At 44.9% G+C, this 18,751-nt stretch overlaps 1 protein-coding gene across 1 annotated transcript in view; it reads right to left on the bottom strand.

The window, feature by feature from the left end:
- The window catches only part of abca4 (ATP binding cassette subfamily A member 4), a 148,834-nt gene that overhangs the window by 118,060 nt on the left and 12,023 nt on the right, over positions 1-18,751 (bottom strand). The window contains exons 5-9 of the mRNA XM_033027825.1: positions 17,744-17,867; positions 6,551-6,748; positions 4,612-4,701; positions 3,079-3,319; positions 1,253-1,392 (exon numbers count right to left, since the gene is read on the bottom strand). Coding sequence (XP_032883716.1) covers positions 1,253-1,392; positions 3,079-3,319; positions 4,612-4,701; positions 6,551-6,748; positions 17,744-17,867 — 793 coding nt within the window. The remainder of the gene's footprint in view (positions 1-1,252; positions 1,393-3,078; positions 3,320-4,611; positions 4,702-6,550; positions 6,749-17,743; positions 17,868-18,751) is intronic.

Raw genomic sequence — 18,751 nt, 5'->3', positions numbered from 1 at the left:
AAACGGTCACGGGGAGAACGTACAAACTCCATACAGGCAGCACCCATTGTCAGGTTCGAATCTGAGTCACTGGCGCTGTAAGGCAGCAACTCTACTGCTGCGCCACTGTGCCACCCATTTATACAGGCACATGAATAGACCGAGTGATATGGACCTTGTGCAGGAAGATGTCAAGTCAAGTCAAGTCAAGTTTATTCGTCACATACACATACGAGATGTGCAGTGAAATGAAAAGTGGCAATGCTCGCGGACTTTGTGCAAAAAGACAAACAAACAAACAACCAAACAAACTACAAACAGAATGGAACAGAATCACATAATCTTTTACATATTAAATATTGTGGGCAGAAGGAAAAAGGGGGGAAAAACAGCAATTTTAAAAAAAGCAGTAGAGTGGTCCAGTAAAAGTTAGTCCCTGGTGAGATAGGAGTTTACAGTCCTAATGGCCTCTGGGAAGAAACTCCTTCTCAACCTCTCCGTTCTCACAGCATGGTAACGGAGGCGTTTGCCTGACCGTAGCAGCTGAAACAGTCCGTTGCAGGGGTGGAAGGGGTCCCTGCAACGGCTCCCTGCCATGGATGCCCTCCACCGAAAACGGTGTCTGAAACGAGCTGGGAAGATCATTAAAGACCCCTCCCACCCCAACCATGGACTGTTTGCCCTCCTCCCATCAGGGAGACGGTACAGGAGCCTCAGGTCTCGTACCAGTAGGATGAGGAACAGCTTCTACAATCATACCGTCGCATTGCTGAACTCGGAGTCCCGCCGATAGATTCCTCCGGTCCCTCCGTCCCCATTGTTTAATTATTCTGTATTTTTTATTATTCTGTATCCTCTTTTTTTTTTTTTTTTTAAATTTCTATATTGCACTACTACGGACTGACGCAAAACTGCATTTCGTTGTACGCATACTCAGTATTTGTGCAATGACATTAAAGTTGAATTGAATTGAATTGAATTGAATTGAATTGAATGATCTTATTGGCTCTAGAGTTGCACCTCCTGATGTATAGTTCCTGCAGGGGGACGAGTGAAGTTCCAATAGTGCGTCGGCCGAACGCACTACTCTCTGCAGAGCCTTCTTGTCCTGGGCAGAGCAAATCCCAAACCAGATTTAGTGATTAGTTAGTTTGATTGGCCATCATACACGATGGGCTGAAGGGCTTGTTCCTGTGTTGTACTGTTCTATATTCCATGATCCATGAATTGTTCAGCTTTTGATTATATTAGCATTAAAATAACGTGAACTCACCGTTTTCATCAGCTGCCGTGTTGCGGGCGAATCAGGAGAATACAGAACCTTCCCCATCAGTAGCGGCTTCAGCATGCTCCAGGCTATCTTGGTAGCAGGATTGGACTCCATGTTTTGAATCAATGCATTACAGAAGGGAGCTATGGTAAATTTTAATCACGCATTAGTAATTTGACCATGGTAGACCGCTAGTTATTCCAATAAAGATAACCCCAATAAAGCAAAATTCTCCCAGAAAATTGACAATATTTCTCCCAGCATTTTCTCCTTATTAGTTTACAGTATACAGGGATTGCTGAGAAGGCCACCATTTGATGCTCAGCCATGCTACTGGGGATGGTGGTGAGTAGCATGTTTGAACTGCTGAAGCCCTTCTAGTGCAGATGGTTCCACAGGCTTGTTAGTTGAAGGGGGGCCGGGTGGGATGTGTCGAGAACAAAGGGGGGACCCTCGTAGATAGGACTGTTTGGTGAGCATTTGTATCTTTGTCGGCGCCAAAAACGTGGAGTCACTTGTGGACTGCCTCGGTGAGGTCCGCGATATGATATTACCAAGCTGTACACTAAACAAAGCATTTCACTGTAGATAGACATAAAGTGCTGGAGTAACCCAGCGGGACAGGCAGCATCTCCGGAGACAAGGAATGGGTGGCATTTCGGGTCGAGACCCTTCTTCAGACATTTCACTGTACCTACTGTAACGCTAAAGTATCATTGAATTATTGAGGGGATCCAAGACTTAGGCCCAGTGATGGGTGAAGAAGGAATGCCGATTGAATTCCCAGTTTGGAATAGTTTGTTAGCAGGAGAGGAACCTGCAGCAAGCGGAGCTCCCATTCATTTTTTGCCCGGTCTTTCTTGATGCTTGAGGTCACGGATTGGAGAGGTGCTATTGACTTACCCAGCGAATGTCTGCAGTGCATTCTACAGATGTTATTTTGAAGCATTAGCATTCTCCCCGCACCATGACAAGTGCGAGGATAAGAGTCCAATAACCGGCACACAGGCGAAGCGGTAGAGTTGCTGCCTTAGAGCACTTTCAGCGCCAGAGCCCCGGCTTCGATCCTGACTACGGTGCTGTCTGTACAGAATTTGTACATTCTCAAAGTGACCTGCGTGGGTTTACTCCAGGTGCTCCGGTTTCCACCCAATCTCCAAAGACGTACATGTTTGCAGGTTAATTGGCTTAGTATATTTGTACATTGTCCCCAGTGTGTGTAGGATAGTGCTAGTGTACGGGGATCGCTGGTCGGCGTGGATTCGGTGGGCTGTAGGGCCGCGTTTCCGCGCTGCATCTCTAAACTAAACTCTGCAATGTGGCTGTTTTTCATATTTGATACACACGTGAAAACTTTGTAAGCTATTCAACTGGGGAAGAGGAGGGAAAGCCACAGGAATCATCCTCAAACACAGTCTTCCCCTCAATGATGAAGTCAGGATAATGAAGGGGAATATACCGAAGATAGACACAAAATGCTGGAGTAACTCAGCAGGACAGGCAGCATCTCTGGAGAGAAGGAATGGGTGACGTTTCGGGTCGAGACCCTTCTTCAGTCTCCAGAGTCTGAAGAAGGGTCTCGACTTGAAACGTTACCCATTCCTTCTCTGCAGAGATGCTGCCTGTCCCGCTGAGATACTCCAGCATTGTGTTGCCCTTAAACTTCTTGGTGGAAAGGTTGTGGGCTTGGGAGGTGCTGTCAGAGTAGTCCAGATGAATAAATGCAATGCATTTCACAGACAGTACATACAGTACTACTGCCGCTGATGGCAGAGTGGATGAAGGTTTATGATTTTAGAGAATTGCAACGATTTATACAGAAGACTTACTTGTCGTGTCATCATAGGTATACGTTGACTCTTTCTTTGTGTTGTTAATTCCCAGGAAAGCTTTGTAATTGTTATCTTCATACCAGTTAAAAGAGAAGATCCTGGAGCCTCCTTTCTCGGGATAGCCACAGATTAGACGTGAGAACAGGGCTGTCATCTGGCTGAACGAAGCTGGGCCCTCCTCAGTAAACAATGGGTAAACGACCTGAAGTAAATCTCCAACACTATCCCTCGTGGTGAACTGCGTGCGAATGGTTTGCAAAGTGCGCAATTATTTCCGTCAACATCACATTAAATAAATAAAGCAATGAAAAAAGAAACAAAATTAAAGAAAAATAAATTAAAAAGAAAAATTATGGTGAATCCTAGAAATATGAAGCTGTTCCACAAATGCCTGAAAACTCATTAAATTAATGTTCTCGGATTAGAATTAGGACATTTGACCCATAAAACGACTCCGCCATTCAATCATGGCTGATCTATCTTTCCCTGAAAGGGAAATGAGAGATATATTTGGGGAGCGCCTTCATGAAGAAATAGGAAGACCTATCAGCTTATCTCCAAATAGGTGCATGGGAAGATTCTGGTCCTCACTCATACATTTATAAGATCTCATCAACACCATTCTCAGTTAATAATACACAGGGTACATATGACCACTTATCGGGTCTTTAAGATGAAAATAAGCATCTTGAAAGCTATCGAGAAGATCATAAAGATCATGCAATGGGAGTGTACAGAGGGAGGGCCTGTGTAAGTTGCTGGCCACCTTACAAACTACCCCATCCTCTCCATCAGAGTCCCCCTGCCCCATCTATACAGAGTCTGTTGATTTAATAAGCCATCACCGAGTCCATAAACTTGAGTATAAGCAAGTCACCCTCAGGAACTGCCCAAAGGCAAGGTGGTACCAAGAGTCAACAGACCAGAGAGAATTTATTGCCTTTATTGCAATAAAGATTTCCAAAGAGTCTTTAGGAACTAAATATTAATTCCTAGAGGGCTGCTCTAAACGACTCAGGAAATAAATGATCGGCAAGGAGCAAAAATGAATTCACATTTCCAATTTTTCTGGGCATTTCTAACTGTGAAATCTGTTTACCCTATTTTCCCGTTGACTTTAACTAATTTTGCTCAGTTTCAGTGTGGAATACCTCACACAGTTTAGGGCTTTATAATGCCCCTGTCCCACTTAGGAAAACTGAACGTAAACCTCTGGAGACTTTGCGCCCCACCCAAGGTTTCCGTGCGGTTCCCGGAGGTTGCAGGTGGTTGCCGGAGGTTGCAGGTAGTGGAAGCAGGTAGGGAGACTGACAAAAACCTCCGGGAACCGCACGGAAACCTTGGGTGGGGCACAAAGTCTCCAGAGGTTTCCGTTCAGGTTTCCTAAGTGGGACAGGGGCATTAACTCAGAAAAAACATGGGCTTGCATTAGGGGAATTTGGAACAGAGCCTTCTTACGGTTAGCAGTGGCTGGATGGAACGGAATACTTTATACAGGTGGTCTTGAACATTTGCGCCTTAATTCCTTACCTCTTCTAATGTTGATGATGCATCATTTAAAATCCTTAGCCAAAAATTCAGGTCTATTCCATCAGAATGTCTGTTTAGCACTTTTGGGGCCTGTAATGATAACAGAACTTGTGTACATATTTGAAATTCAGCTCAACACCAAACACAGAGTCCATTGACTCCATCTATACTTCTCACTGCCTCAGTAAAGTCACCAGCATAAATCAAGGGTGAATCTCACCCCGGTCTTTTTCCCCTCTCCCATCAAACAAGAGGTACACAAGTGTGAAAACGAATTGCTCCAGATACAGGGACAGCTTCTTCCGAGCTGTTATCAGGCAATTGAACCATCCTATTAACAACTAGAGAGTGGCCCTGACCTACCATCTACCTCATTGGAGACTCTCGGACTATCATTAATCAGGCTTTACTGCACTAAGTGTTGTTCCCTTTATCCTGTTTCTGTGCACTGTGGATGGCTTGATTCTAATCATGTAAAGTTTTTTAGCTGGCTGGATAGCATGCAACAAAAACACTTTTCACTGTAACCCGGTACACATGACAGTAAAGAAAACTGAACTAAACTAGGTCTAAGGTTTCAGGTCAGGTCGGGGGCAGTTCCCCCCGCCACAGGTACCATGTAATCCCGTGCTACCTGCTCCATGGCCGGATAGTCTGCATCTAAACCGTCTCCCCCACCTGGTTTGCCAGGTGAGGAGGGGGCTGTGGGCCCCCAGCAGGAGCAAAAAAAAGCCTTGTCAAAGGGCGGATGAGCTTCTAGCGAGCCGACGGGCATCCACACTTCAGTAGAAGCTGCGATCACTGTCGTACATAGCATTGTAAGGAATGATGATAAAGCACACACACCAGAATCCTATACTTCCAGCGGCGGAAGTCCACAGGAACTGGAGGACAGGGATGTGTGGTGCGTCCGTCACCGTTCCCGTTGGAAACTAGCACCACTGCGTCGCCAATGTTTCAACGATGATGATGATGAGGTCTAAGGTTGCAATTGACTTGATTCAGACTCATTCTGACTTGTTGCTGAACCTCCTCCATCTACAGATCTGGTCCCTTGTGTGTGGCACCTTCCCTTCAACTAGTCAGGTGTTCGACCATCCACATTGCATCTTCTGGATTTTGAGTCCTTGCTCCTCCCAAACCTCCTCACCTCTCCCTTGCTCTCTCCACCTTTAAATCACTCCTTAGATCCTACCTTTGCAATAACCCTTCATTTCTGTCTAGTTCTATTATGATGCCTCAAAAGTTTTTTCAGGTCTGAGTTGGAGAGAACTGCCTGCATTCTTACTTATTTCCCAACTTACCTGCAGGGTGACATTCATATCCAAGCTGTTCAGAAAATTCATTAATACTGTATGGATTAATGAAAGTATTAAACAATCAGAGTGACTTAATTCAAGTAATTTCATCCAGAGGATAGACACAAAGTGCGGGAGTAACTCAGCAGGTCAGACCGTATCTCTGGAGAAAAAGGATGGGTGACGTTTCAGGTCAGATGCTTTCTTCAGTCCGATGATGGGTTCTGACCTGAAATGTCACCCAGCCTTTTTCTCCAGAGATGCTGCCTGACCCACTGAGTTACTCCGGCACTTTGTGCCCATCTTCAGCATAAACCAGCATTGGCAGTTCCTTCCTACTAATTTCATCCAGAAGTCAATGTAACTATAAAACCGGGCAATACCTACATGCGATGAAGATACTTATCAGTAAATAACTGCGTTCCAGCCATGATAATAAATGAATGAATGAATGAATACTTTATTGTCACCTGTGACAAGTCAAGGTGAAATTCTTTCCTTGCAAATCCAAGGTATGCAAATAGTTGCCCATAAAGGGCGCTTACAAAGTTACAAAGTATCCGCGCCAGGTCCCCCGTTGTTCTCCCCCCCTCCCCCTCCTCACGGCAGCCCCCCCTGAGCGAGCAGAGTGATGGTCCTACCATTTGGAAGAGTTTAAGGAAATCCACGTTTGCATAAAGTGCATCCTCCACCAACTGGAGTCGTTGCTGCGACAGGACGCACATCCCGTTGAGAACCGTGCGCGATCCTCGCCGACTCGAGAAGATGATGAAGCGGTCAAGGAGGGCCTGGCTGCATGCTATCTCCTTGAGGGATAGATCTGGAATGCCATAAGCAAACTGGGAGAAAGAGAGAACAAGCGGTGTTACATTCAGCATTCCCAAACACTTTGCCATCAAGAACCAGAGGTCATAGGTTAAAGGTGAGAAGGGGAGAAACAGTAGAGATCATGTTGATTGGTTGCATCATGATCTGGTTCAGCAACTCGAAATGCCCAGGAACGTAGTAGATTTGAAAAAGTGGAGAACACTGCCCAGTCCATCACAGATACTGACCTCCCCACCATTGAAGGCATCTACATGAGTCACTGCCTCAAAACGGCGGCCAGCGTCGTTAATGACCCACACCACCCTGGCCACACTCTCATTTCACTCCTGCCATTGGGAAGAAGGTATAGGAGTCTGAGAACTATAATATCCAGGTTCAGGAGCAGCTTCTTCCCTGCAACCATCAGGCTATTAAACACCACAACCTCGAAATAAGCTCAGACTTATTAAGCTAGACTTGGGGATAGAGAAAAAGTGCTGGAGAAACTCAGCGGGTACGGCAGCATCTATGGAGCAAAGGAAATAGGCAACGTTTCGGGCCGAAACCCTACTTCAGACTGATGTAGGGTGGGAAGAAGAAAGGAAGAGGAGGAGCTAGAGGGCTGAGGGAGAACTGAGAAGGGGAGGAGACAGCAAGGGCTACCGGAAATTGGAGAAGTCAATGTTCATGCCGCTAGGGTATAAAATGCCCCAGCGAAATATGAGGTGCTGCTCCTCCAATTTCCGGTGGTGCTCACTTTGGCCATGGAGGAGGCCTAGGACAGAAAGGTCGGATTCGGAATGGGAGGGGGAGTTGAAGTGCTGACCCACGCGGAGATCGGGTAGGTTATTGCAGACCGAGCGGAGGTGTTCAGCGAAACGATCGCCAAGCCTACGCTTGGTCTCACCGATGTAGATCAGCTGACATCTAGAGCAGCGGATGCAATAGATGAGGTTGGAGGATAGACTTGGGGGATCTTGATTTGGTCCTTGCACTATTATTGTTTTATATATATGCACTAAACCTTTTGTTGTTGCTTATTATCTGTTGTGCAGCTGCAAGAACGAATTTCATTGTTCCATTTCGGGACATATGATAGTAAATCTCTATTGCATCATGAAAGATTTATTAGGAACCTGCGGGGCAACATTTTGCGAGGTGGTTGGTATATGGAACAAGCTGCCAGAGGAGGTAGTTGAAGTAGATATTATAATAATATTGAAAGACATTTGGACAGGTACATGGATAGGAAAGGTTTAGTGGGATACCAGTCAAATTTGGCCATGGAACCTACATAGATGGGGCAGCTTGGTCGGCTTGGGCAAGTTGAGCTGAAGAACCTGTTTCTGTGCTGTTTGACTCTTTGACTCAGTGACATTTCACACAGTCTATTGAACAAGCTATTGCTGGAGTGGTTTCCTGTGCCTGTAATAGGAGATTATAGTGGAAGGAAGTCAAGCCCTCTGAAATATGTTGCAGTTTTGGAGGTGTCAGATCCTAAATACATTTGGAAAATAGTTTTGTAGATTTTATGATTTGATTTGTACATATTTTGGGATGAATGGAGGCCATTCTAATGCTGCACTACATGGCTTCCCAATCCTCACTCGTGTTCAGGTTTGGTCACGGTGTATAAGATCAAGTGTATAAGATCATGCTGAGTGTATGGAATGAGTTGCCAGAGGAGGTAGTTGAGGCAGATACTAGAACTGCATATAAAAGACATTGGGACAGGTACATGGATAGGAAAGGTTGGAAGGAATATGAGCCAAACACAGGCAAGTGGGACCAGCATCTTGGTTGGCAAGGACCAGTTGGGCAGAAGGGTCTGTTTCCATACTGTACGTCTCGATGACTATGACAGTGTGGGCCGTGAGGTCAGGTTGGTAGAGGACATTTGTTGATCTTCTCTGCTTCAGTGAGCAAGTCAGCAATGACTTAGACCTTGGTATCAAAGCATGGACAATCGCAAGCGTCATCTACACATAGCATCTTGTCAATAGAGATTCAGTTGACCTTGCAGTTGCAGTGCATTGAATAATTTCCCATTAGTTCCGAAGATTACTTCAACTTCCATGTGAAGTTTATTGAAGGTGAGATGCAAAATTGCAGTGAGAACGACTGTCGGGGCAATGACCTCATCTTGTTTGATGCAGTCTTGATTGAGATGGTCGATGTTTTAGATCTATTGGTCTGTTTAGAGATACAGCATGGATACAGGGCCATGCCAACCATATGATACGATATAACTTTATTCATCCCAGGAGGGAAATTGATCACCCTTTCACACTAGTTCTATGTTATCTCACTTTTTGCAACCACTCACGACACACAAGGGGCAATTTATAATTAACCTACAAACCCGCACGTCTCTGGGATGTTGGAGGAAACTGGAGCACCCAGAGGAAACCCACGTGGTCACAGGGTGAACGTGCCAGCCCTACACAGATAGCAACCGAGGTCAGTGTGAAAACGCACACCACCAGATACAGGGACAGTTTCTTCCCAGCTGTTATCAGGCAACAGGACCACCCTACCACAACCAGAGAGCAGTGCTGAACTACTATCTATCTCTTTGGTGACTCTTGGTCTATCCTTGATCAGAAATTGGTGGCTTTACCGTGCACTAAACGTTATTCCCTTATCAGGTAAACTTATACACTGCAAATGTATCGACTGTAATCATGTATTGTCTTTCTGCTGGTACACAAAATTGCTGGGGAAACTCAGCGGGTGCAGCAGCATCTATGGAGTGAAGGAAATAGGCGACGTTTCGGGCCGAAACCCTTCTTCAGACTGGTCTTTCTGCTGACTGGTTAGCGTGGAACAAAAGTTTTTCTCTCTACCTTGGTACACGTGACAATATCCTGAATTGAACTGAACCCGGGTCTCTGGCGCTGTGAGGCAGCACCTCTACCCCTGTGTCGCCGTGCCGCCCAATGTAACATGGTTTGCATGCCGTCATGGAGCCAGCGTAGGATGGAGACAAACTTCTGTGGACGGCTGATTGATGTTTCTGACTCACCGGTTAATCACATTATGTAAACCACGTACAAGTGGTGTTGATTAAACCCTCTTCTCGTACACCCATCAATAACATGGGATGGAGCAATATGATGAGTCACATTGCCACGGTACATTTCCCATCAATGTACATCTACTAAACCTACTGAACTATTCCCTACCAAGTTGGCGCCCAATTCAGGCGACTATTTTCGCTCTAGCCACAGAAGCAGATCTACCAACACATATTACAATCGCTCGGCACTCTTAAATCTCTCTGTACACCGTAAATGGCTTGACTGTAATCGTGTATTGTCTTTCCTATGGCTGGTTAGCACGCAACTAAAGCTTATCACTGCGCCTCGGTGCATGTGACAATAAACTAAACTAAACTAAACTGATGTCTCTCACAGAGTTGCAGGTTTCGGGCAAAAGCAACTCAGGAAATCGACCTAGTTTGCAACTCCTATCTAAATGAAGTTAACAAATACTTCGTAGCTAAGCAACCAACAGCAGAAGCTTATGGATGCCACTGGCTTAATCAGAGAATCAAGATTAGCTTTTCAAATATTATCAATGTATCATTCTTCAACCTCTATGAATGCTGGCTGGAGAAGCCTCTAATCTAATGAAGGTACACAATTGTGTTGCTGTGGATGCACTGATAACTGAACTTCAACAAATATTTTGTGACTAATTATAATTCAGTGTCAGGGTAATTGGATTTCTGCAGCGTCAATAGATTAATTATGTGAATGCCTGTCAAAGTAGGGTCAAATACTTCAAGATGTTGAAAGGGCAAAATGAGAAGAGCTATGATTTTATTTGTTGAAATGTGTCCAGTTCATTTTGTTTTGGAATTTTCCTCGAATTGATGGATAACAATTCCCCCCCCCCTGCACACACTCCTCCACCCCCACCTCTCCAGCTGAACGCAGATAACCAGAACCGCAGGCCCCTGTGGGACGGCACTGCTCCACAAAGCAGCTGCACTGAAGCACACACCCACCCAAAGGGAGATGTGGGTTATGTGGTTACCTCCCTGTTGTTGCAAGGTTCCCGGCCAAGAGCTTCGTAATGTTAGACTGAACTCCCCAAGCTAGCGATAGTCTAAGCCTCTCAACCACTCCCACACGTCATTCCATAGCTGTATTACTGTACGTCAGCGAGTTTCAATCTTAGTTTAGTTTAGTTTCTTTTAGTCTAGTGATACAGCGTGGAAACAGGCTCTTCGACACACCAAATCCCCGCCGACCAATGATCACCTGTTCGCTAGTTCTATTCTACACATTAGGGACAATTTGCAGAAGCCAAATAACCTGGAAACCTGCACATCTTCGGAATGTGGGAGGAAACGAGAGCACAGTTTGATAGGAAAAATGAGAGGACACAGCATTATTAAAGAGTGGACTGAGAGAAATGAGTTTAGCTCAGTGATACAGCATGAAAACAGGCCCTGTAGCCCACCGAGCCTGTGCTGGCCAATGATCAACCGATACACTAGTTCTATCCGACACCCTAGGGACAATTTACAGAGGTCAGTTGACCTTCAAACCCGCATGTCTTTCAGATGTGGGAGGAAACCGGAGCACCCGAAGGAAACCCACCCAGTCACAGGGGGAAGATGCAAACTCTGTACAGACAGCACCCGTAGTCAGGATCAAACCTGGGTCTCTGGCGCTGTACTTTATTACTCTGCCACCGTGCCGCCCAGATTATGCTTTAATAAAATCAATTTTTTTAAATAAAGAAACCATTTTGCATCATACAATTTATTGAAATGAATGCATTCTACTTTGAAATGTTTATTAGTTGATTAGTTGAAGGGAAGAGGCTCAGTAAAGAATCTCGTGTCTTTCTGCAACTATTCAGCTACTTTCATATATTGACAGGAAAGAGATGACAAAGCATGTCGTTTTGCTCCAATTATTCAGATCTGGGAACAACAGCTGCAAAAATGAATGCAGGACAAACTGGAACAATCTGAATCTGAATCTGAATCAACTCCTGTGTGTATCGGCAAGACCAAGCGCAGGCTCGGCGATCATTTCGTTGAACACCTCCCCTCAGTCCGCCTAAACCTACCTGATCTCCCAGTTGCTCAACATTAACTCCCCCTCCCATACCCAATCTGACCTTTCTGGCCTGGGCCTCCTCCATTGTCAGAGTGAGGCCCAGTGCAGATTGGAGGAACAGCACCTCATATTTCACGTGTAGCTTACACCCCAGCGGTATGAACATTGACTTCTCTAACTTCAAATAGCCCTTGCTTTCCCTCTCTCTCCATCCCCTCCCCCTTCCCAGCTTTCCCACTAGTCTTACTGTCTCCGACTACATTCTATCTCTGTCCCGCCCCCTCCCCTGACATCAGTGTGAAGAAGGGCCTCGACCTGAAACGTCACCCATTCCTTCTCTCCAGAGATGCTGCCTGTCCCGCTGAGTTACTCCAGCATTTTGTGTCCACATTTGATTTAAACCAGCATCTGCAGTTCCTTCCTACACATCTGAATCTGTGCAATTGTTTTACTTTACTGGCAAAGAGGAAGTGGCTCCTCTAATAGTGGCCTGACATTGGGAATACTGAGAAATCACACGTCAATAGCACAGGAATGCTGGCTGCGAACAATGTCTAGGGTGGTTCCAGACGTCAGGAATAGGTAGAGGGGCGGGAAAGGCAGATTTATTGGACTTGAAATGTACTAGAAGAGACTGTGAACTGACAGTTTGGTTAAAGGGGAATGAGAGAACTTGGTTTAGTTTAGTTTAGTTTAGTTGAGAGATACAACGAGGAAACACCAAACCCATGACGACCAATATTCACCCGTACACTAGTTCAATCCCACACCCCATTTACAGAAGCCAATTGACCCACAAGCTGGTGTTGGAGAACTCGGTGAAAACAGTCACAGGGAGAACGTACAAACTCCACACAGACAGCACCCGTCGCCAGGATCGAACCCGGGACTCTGATGCTGCAAGGCAGCAACTCTACCACTGCGCCACTGTGCCACCCTATCTTGGGATATATGCACCCAGATTTTTGAAAGCAATTATGATGTTAAGACAGGAAGGAAGTTATGCTTACACATTAGAAAAAATTAATTGGGTAATACTCCACTGAAATGTGTTGATTTTGGTTTAGAGATACAGCACGGGAACAGTCCCTTCGGCCCACCAAGCCCATGCCAACCCATCGATCAGCTGTTCAGAGTAATTCTAGGTTATCCCACTTTTACACATATCGGGGACAACATACAGAGGCCAATTAACTGACAAACCCACACGTCTTTAGGAGGAAACCGGAGCACCTGGAGGAAACCCACACAGTCGCAGGTAGAACGTGAAAGCACCTGACGGTCAAGATAGAACCTGGGCCTGTGGTGCTGTGAGGCAGCAGCACTACCAGCTGCACCACTGTGCCGCGCAGGGTTAATTTCTGAAATGTTAATAAAAGACCATTTTATGGAAAGTTTCAAGCTTGGTGGCCGTGAGAGAGGATGGTGTGTATATCAAAAAAGGGAAAAGAATTACCTAGAGCCAGCTATGACCTCGTGATTTCTCAAACTGTTTTACAAAGGCATGGCAGCAGTGGAGTTGCTGCCTTACAGCACCAGAGACCCGGGTTCAAACCTGACTACGGAGTTTGTACGTTCTCCCGGTGACCTGCGTGGGTTTTCTCCGGGTTCTCCAGTTTCATCCCACACTCCAAAGACACACAGGTTTGTAGGTTAATTGTCTTGGTATAATTGTAAATTGTCACTGGTGTGTGTCGGATAGCGTTAGTGTGCGGGGATCACTGGTTGGTGCAGACTCGATGGGCCAAAGGGCCTGTTTCCGTGCTGTATCTCTAAACTAAACTAAACACATGAAGAATCTTTGAATTGTGGTATCGGATACATACCATTTATCCTGCATGCAGCATAATCCCTCAGACAGCAATGAGGTAAATGATCAGACAATGAGACTTTCTGGTGACTTTGGTTGGCGGACTATGCTCAGCACAAAGAGAACTCTCCGGCCTTTCTTAATAGGCAGGATCGTGAACATTAACCCGAGAGGGCAGTGTCCTCGGTGGGAAGTCAAACCACTTTACACCGTCTCACTGCCAGCAGCATTGTATCAATCCTTTTTGTCCATCGGGGAAGTGTGAAAACGCACACTTCCAGATTCAGGGACATTTCTACCGAAGATAGACAGAGTCTGAAGAATGGTCTCGACCCGAAACGTCACCCATTCCTTCTCTCCAGAAATGCTGCCTGTCCCGCTGAGTTACTCCAGCATTTAGTGTCTATCTTCAGTTTAAACCAGCACCTGCAGTTCCTTCTGACACAGTTTCTTCCTCGCTGTTAAAATACATCTGAACCATCCTACTGCAAATAGGGAGCAGTGCTGAACTACTATCTATCTCACTGTGGACCTTTGGACTGGCTTTGATCGGACGTTACTGGCTTTACCTTGTCCTAAACGTTATTCCCTGTATCATGTATCTGTACACTGCAAATTGCTCGATGATGATCATGTTTTGTCTTTCCACTGACTGGTTAGCACACAATGAAAGCTTTTCACTGTACCTCGGTACATGTGACTATAAACTAAACTGAAAACGAAAAAAAAAACTAAACTAAAAACTTTAGGCACAGATCAGGTAGGTTGGCAGCAGAACAGCTTTAGAGTAGAATTGGTGACAAATACACTTTGACACTTTTGACATCAAAGGAAAGTAAAGTCTTACATATATGTAGCACCTCTCACGTCCCTGTCACTAAATTCTTTGCACCTTACGTAGGCAACGTTGAAGTGTAGTTACTGTGGTATAATGGGAAACTGTTGCAGTGCAGCCCATCTGAAAACAACAAACTCCCGCCGGCTATAATACGATAAGTACCCAACAAACCAGCTAATTTTAGAAGAAGGGTCTGATGAAGGGTCTCGACCCGAAACATCACCTATTCCTTCGTTCCATAGTTGCTGCCTCACCCGCTGAGTTTCTCCAGCATTTTTGTCTACCTTCATTTTTTTCCCCCCCGTGGAGCATTTTTCCAGCATCTGCAATTCTTTCTTAAGCTAATTTTAGAAAATCTGATCGAGGGATAAATATTGACCTAGTTTCTGGGAGAGCTCGCTTGCTCTTCTTTGCAACATGACCACCTGTATAAGAAGGGTCCTTGGTTACCATCTCAGCTCACACCTGATAGTGCACAAGGTCAACATAACTTTTTGTGCTAACGTGTGGGTCTTGAACCCTGGATTCAGACTCACAGGGTCTCTTCACCTCATTAATATCAGTGGGGTGGGAGATTTCAACCTTCACGTGGTCTACCCTCTTTCAACGAATGCAATCAACCTGGCACGCACAAACAGAAGATCAAGCAGAACAAGTTGTCTTACAACTTTAGGCTGAGGACGCCATACGCAAGAAGAAGATTAATATCAGTCATACACACGTACAGGTAACATCAATAATTGGAACACTCATTTTAATTTAATTTCGGTCAGTGGCTCAGCAGTAGAGTTGCTGCCTTGAGGGCCTGTCCAACTTGGGTGTAATTTACGCAACATCATTTACGCGTCACGAAGCACGAATCGTGCCTCACACGTGGTGCGCGCATGGTGTGTGGTGACGTAGGCAGTGACTCCCCAGGATTTTGTGATGTACAAAATCTTTGCGTGCCATCTGCGTGACGCGCAAATGTCGCCCACAGGCCCTTTACAGCACCAGAGACCCGGGTTCAATGCTGACTATGGGTGCTGTCCGTGCGGAGTTTGTACGCTCTCCCCGTGACCTGCGTGTGTTTTCTCCAAGATCTTCAGTTTTCTCACACAGTGGAGTAATTGTATGTTGTCTTGGTATAATCATAAATTGTCCCTAGTGTGCGTAGGTTAGTGTTGTCCCTGTATATTGCCCCAAGTGTGTGTAGGATGTGCGGGGATCGCTGGTCGGTGTGGGCTCGAAGGGCCCGTGTCGCGCTGTATCTCTAAACTAAACTAATTTCATGGTAAATAACCCACTTTATTCCCAAAATGTAAAAGCCAGGACTGTGACACTTGAAGATTCTGGCAGATACGTGTGAAACATGAAGACATTGCACTATTTGTTTACTGCGATACTATTCAAGACTTAGCCATTTGTCATAACCACAAGCACACAGTAATACACACTAGTCAAAGAACCTTGTCACAAAAGTGCTAACAGTTCTTTAGGAAGTCTCTGTTTGAAGCTTCTAACGAAAGCTAAGATGGCTCAGTCTGGGTAATTTTGAATCAAGGCATACTTGGATGTTTTGTCATTATTTTATTATTTGCATATGAAAAGGACCTTTAGCGCCGTGTTCCAGTGTTATTATTATCCAGCCACTGTCAGTCAATGTTGCTTCCCACACTAGTGCATTCCATCTGTTAAAGAATTCCAGGCCACACACGGAAAGCAAAAGGAACATTCTGATGCAGATTGCAATTACTTCAACACTCAGACATTCAGGGGGTGAAGGGCTGCCTTGTGCTTTCATTTTGAGGTTATGCACTGCATTTGCTAATAAATCTCCTCATCAGATTCTCGACAATGTTGATTTTAAACTTTGTTGTTCTTTCAATGAGAAAATGTTTTGATTTCAGTTCTAGAAAGAAGCGAAGGGCATGCAGGGAGCTCAATGTTGTTGATGTGTGGGTTTGGTGTGATACCTCAACTATGAAGTGTATGGGGAGTTCCTGCTATGTTAAAGGTGTCATCTAAATACATGGTGTTATTGCTTTTGTATAACAAGTGAAAGGAGCAGAATTAGGCCATTTGGCCCATCAAGTCCACTCCACCATTCAATCATGGCTGATCTATCTCTCTCTCCCAATCCCATTCTCCTGCCTTCTCCCCATAACCCTCGACACCCATACTTATCTCTGCCTATCTATCTCTGCCTTAAAAATATCAATTCTATCTATCTCTGCCTTAAAAATATCAATTGTTAAACAAATCACTTTATATTCTTCCCTATTCTCAGTCGCCCCAGTTTATGTAGCATCTGCAAGTAAAGCAGATGTCCTGGCTGCCCCTATGCTCATTCTATTCCATTGCTCCAGGAGATCTTTGGTTTGGGGATGATGCTTTACCTCATATTTCCATGTACAGAGAGGAAGTGCAGGCAATTGAGGAATATGGACCATGTACAGGCAGGTAAGTTTTCGCACAAACATTATGGGCCGAAGGGCCTGTTCATGCACTGTACTGTTCTATGTTCTAATGGGAACGTGTGATTTTCTGGATCTGGGATGTTATGAGCCAGTTTATGATCAGTATTTTGCGTTTGCTCAAGAAAGAGCACTCTGAAGTAAATGATATCTTTAAAACCAAGCACTTTATTGAGAGTCTGAAACAATATACAGTAGTTGTAAATATTTTTCTTCAGATTAAACTGGATGGGATGAAAAATCTTGTAGTTGAGATAAAAAGCAGAGGTGTTTTTGATTGGCACAAAAGGCAGCACAGCGGAAGAGTTGCTGCCTTACAGCGCCAGAGTTTCAGGTACGATCCTAACTACAGGTGCTGTCTGTCCGGAGTTTGTACGCTCTCCCTGTGTCCGTGCGGGTTTCCTCCTTGTGCTCCTATTTCCTCCCACACTCCAATGACGTACAGGTTTGCAGCTCCAACTGGCTTTGGTGATAAATAATTGTAAATTATCCCCTGTGTGTAGGAATGAGAGTTTTTTCTTTTCTTTTTTCTTTTTTTCTCTCTTTTTTTGTATGGCTTTGTAAATATTTGATTAGTGTATAAATGTAAATAATTTGATGTACATATACCTGCTAAATTTGTATAAGATAAATATAAGCAGTTGAATAAGGGGTGGGAATTAATAAGCTTTGGCTTCTTCCTGCTCCTTTTTGGACACATACGATTTTTTAAAATAATTTTTTTTTAAATGTGCTGGTGTATGGGGTGGTCACTGGGTGGCGCAGACTGGGTGGGTAAAAGTTTAAATGGGACATTTTGCAATCCCAACATTAATTTTGCAAGTAGCAGCCCCAAACACATTTACCTGTTCAGGTCGCACTTTGGCACTGACTAGCTGATGAACAACGGAGTTTGAGAGTCCAATGTCTTTGAGTAGAAATGACGTCAGTGTTTCATCCTCCTTCAGAATATCTGTGATTTGAATGCCTCTCCCTTAAAATGAAACAGGAATATCTTGAACATAACAAAATAGTAAAATTAAAGACAGCTTGACATTTCTTAGTTTAGCTTCTAATTTTGTTCAGTCAGTCAGAATGGAAGATAGCAGACCACGTATACTTATAGTTCAGGTCAAATAGAGACAAAGTGCTGGTGTAACTCAGCGGGCCAGGCGGCATCTCTGGAGAACATGGGTAGGTGATATTTCGGGTTGAGACCTTCTTCAGACCGATTGTGGTGGAAATTGGGAGGCTGGGTGTGAAGCTGGAAGAGCGGAGGGGTAGAAAAAAGCATGGCTAGTGACAGAGTCATAGTCATAGAATGATAGTGTCGAAACAAGCCCTTCAGGCCATCTTGCCCACACCGGTCAACATGTCCCATCAACACTTGTCACACCTGCCTGCATTTGGTCCTTATCCCTCCAAACCTGGCCTATCCATGTAACTGTTTCTTAAATGTTGTGATAGTCCGTGCCTCAACTACCTCCTCTGGCAGCTTGTTCCATACACCCACCACCCTTTGTGTGGAAAAAGTTACCTCTCAGATTCCTATTGAATCTTTTTGCCTTCACCTTAAACCTATGTCCTCCGGTCCTCGATTCACTTACTCTGGGCAAGAGACTCTGTGCATCTACCCGATCTATTCCTCTCATGATTTTATACACCCCTATAATATCATCCCTCATCCTCCTGCGCTCCCAGCCTGCTCAACCTCTCCCTATAGCTCACACCTTCGAGTCCTGGCAACATCCTCGTAAATTTTCTCTGTACCCTTTCCAGCTTGCCAACATCTTTCATATAGCATGGTGCCCGTAACTGAACGCAATACTCTAAATGCGGTCTCACCAACGTCCCAACTTCTATACTCGGATAGG

This window comes from Amblyraja radiata, chromosome 10, assembly GCF_010909765.2.
Source record: "Amblyraja radiata isolate CabotCenter1 chromosome 10, sAmbRad1.1.pri, whole genome shotgun sequence".
Lineage (NCBI taxonomy): Eukaryota > Metazoa > Chordata > Chondrichthyes > Rajiformes > Rajidae > Amblyraja > Amblyraja radiata.
This window is presented reverse-complemented; position numbering and strand designations above follow the sequence as displayed.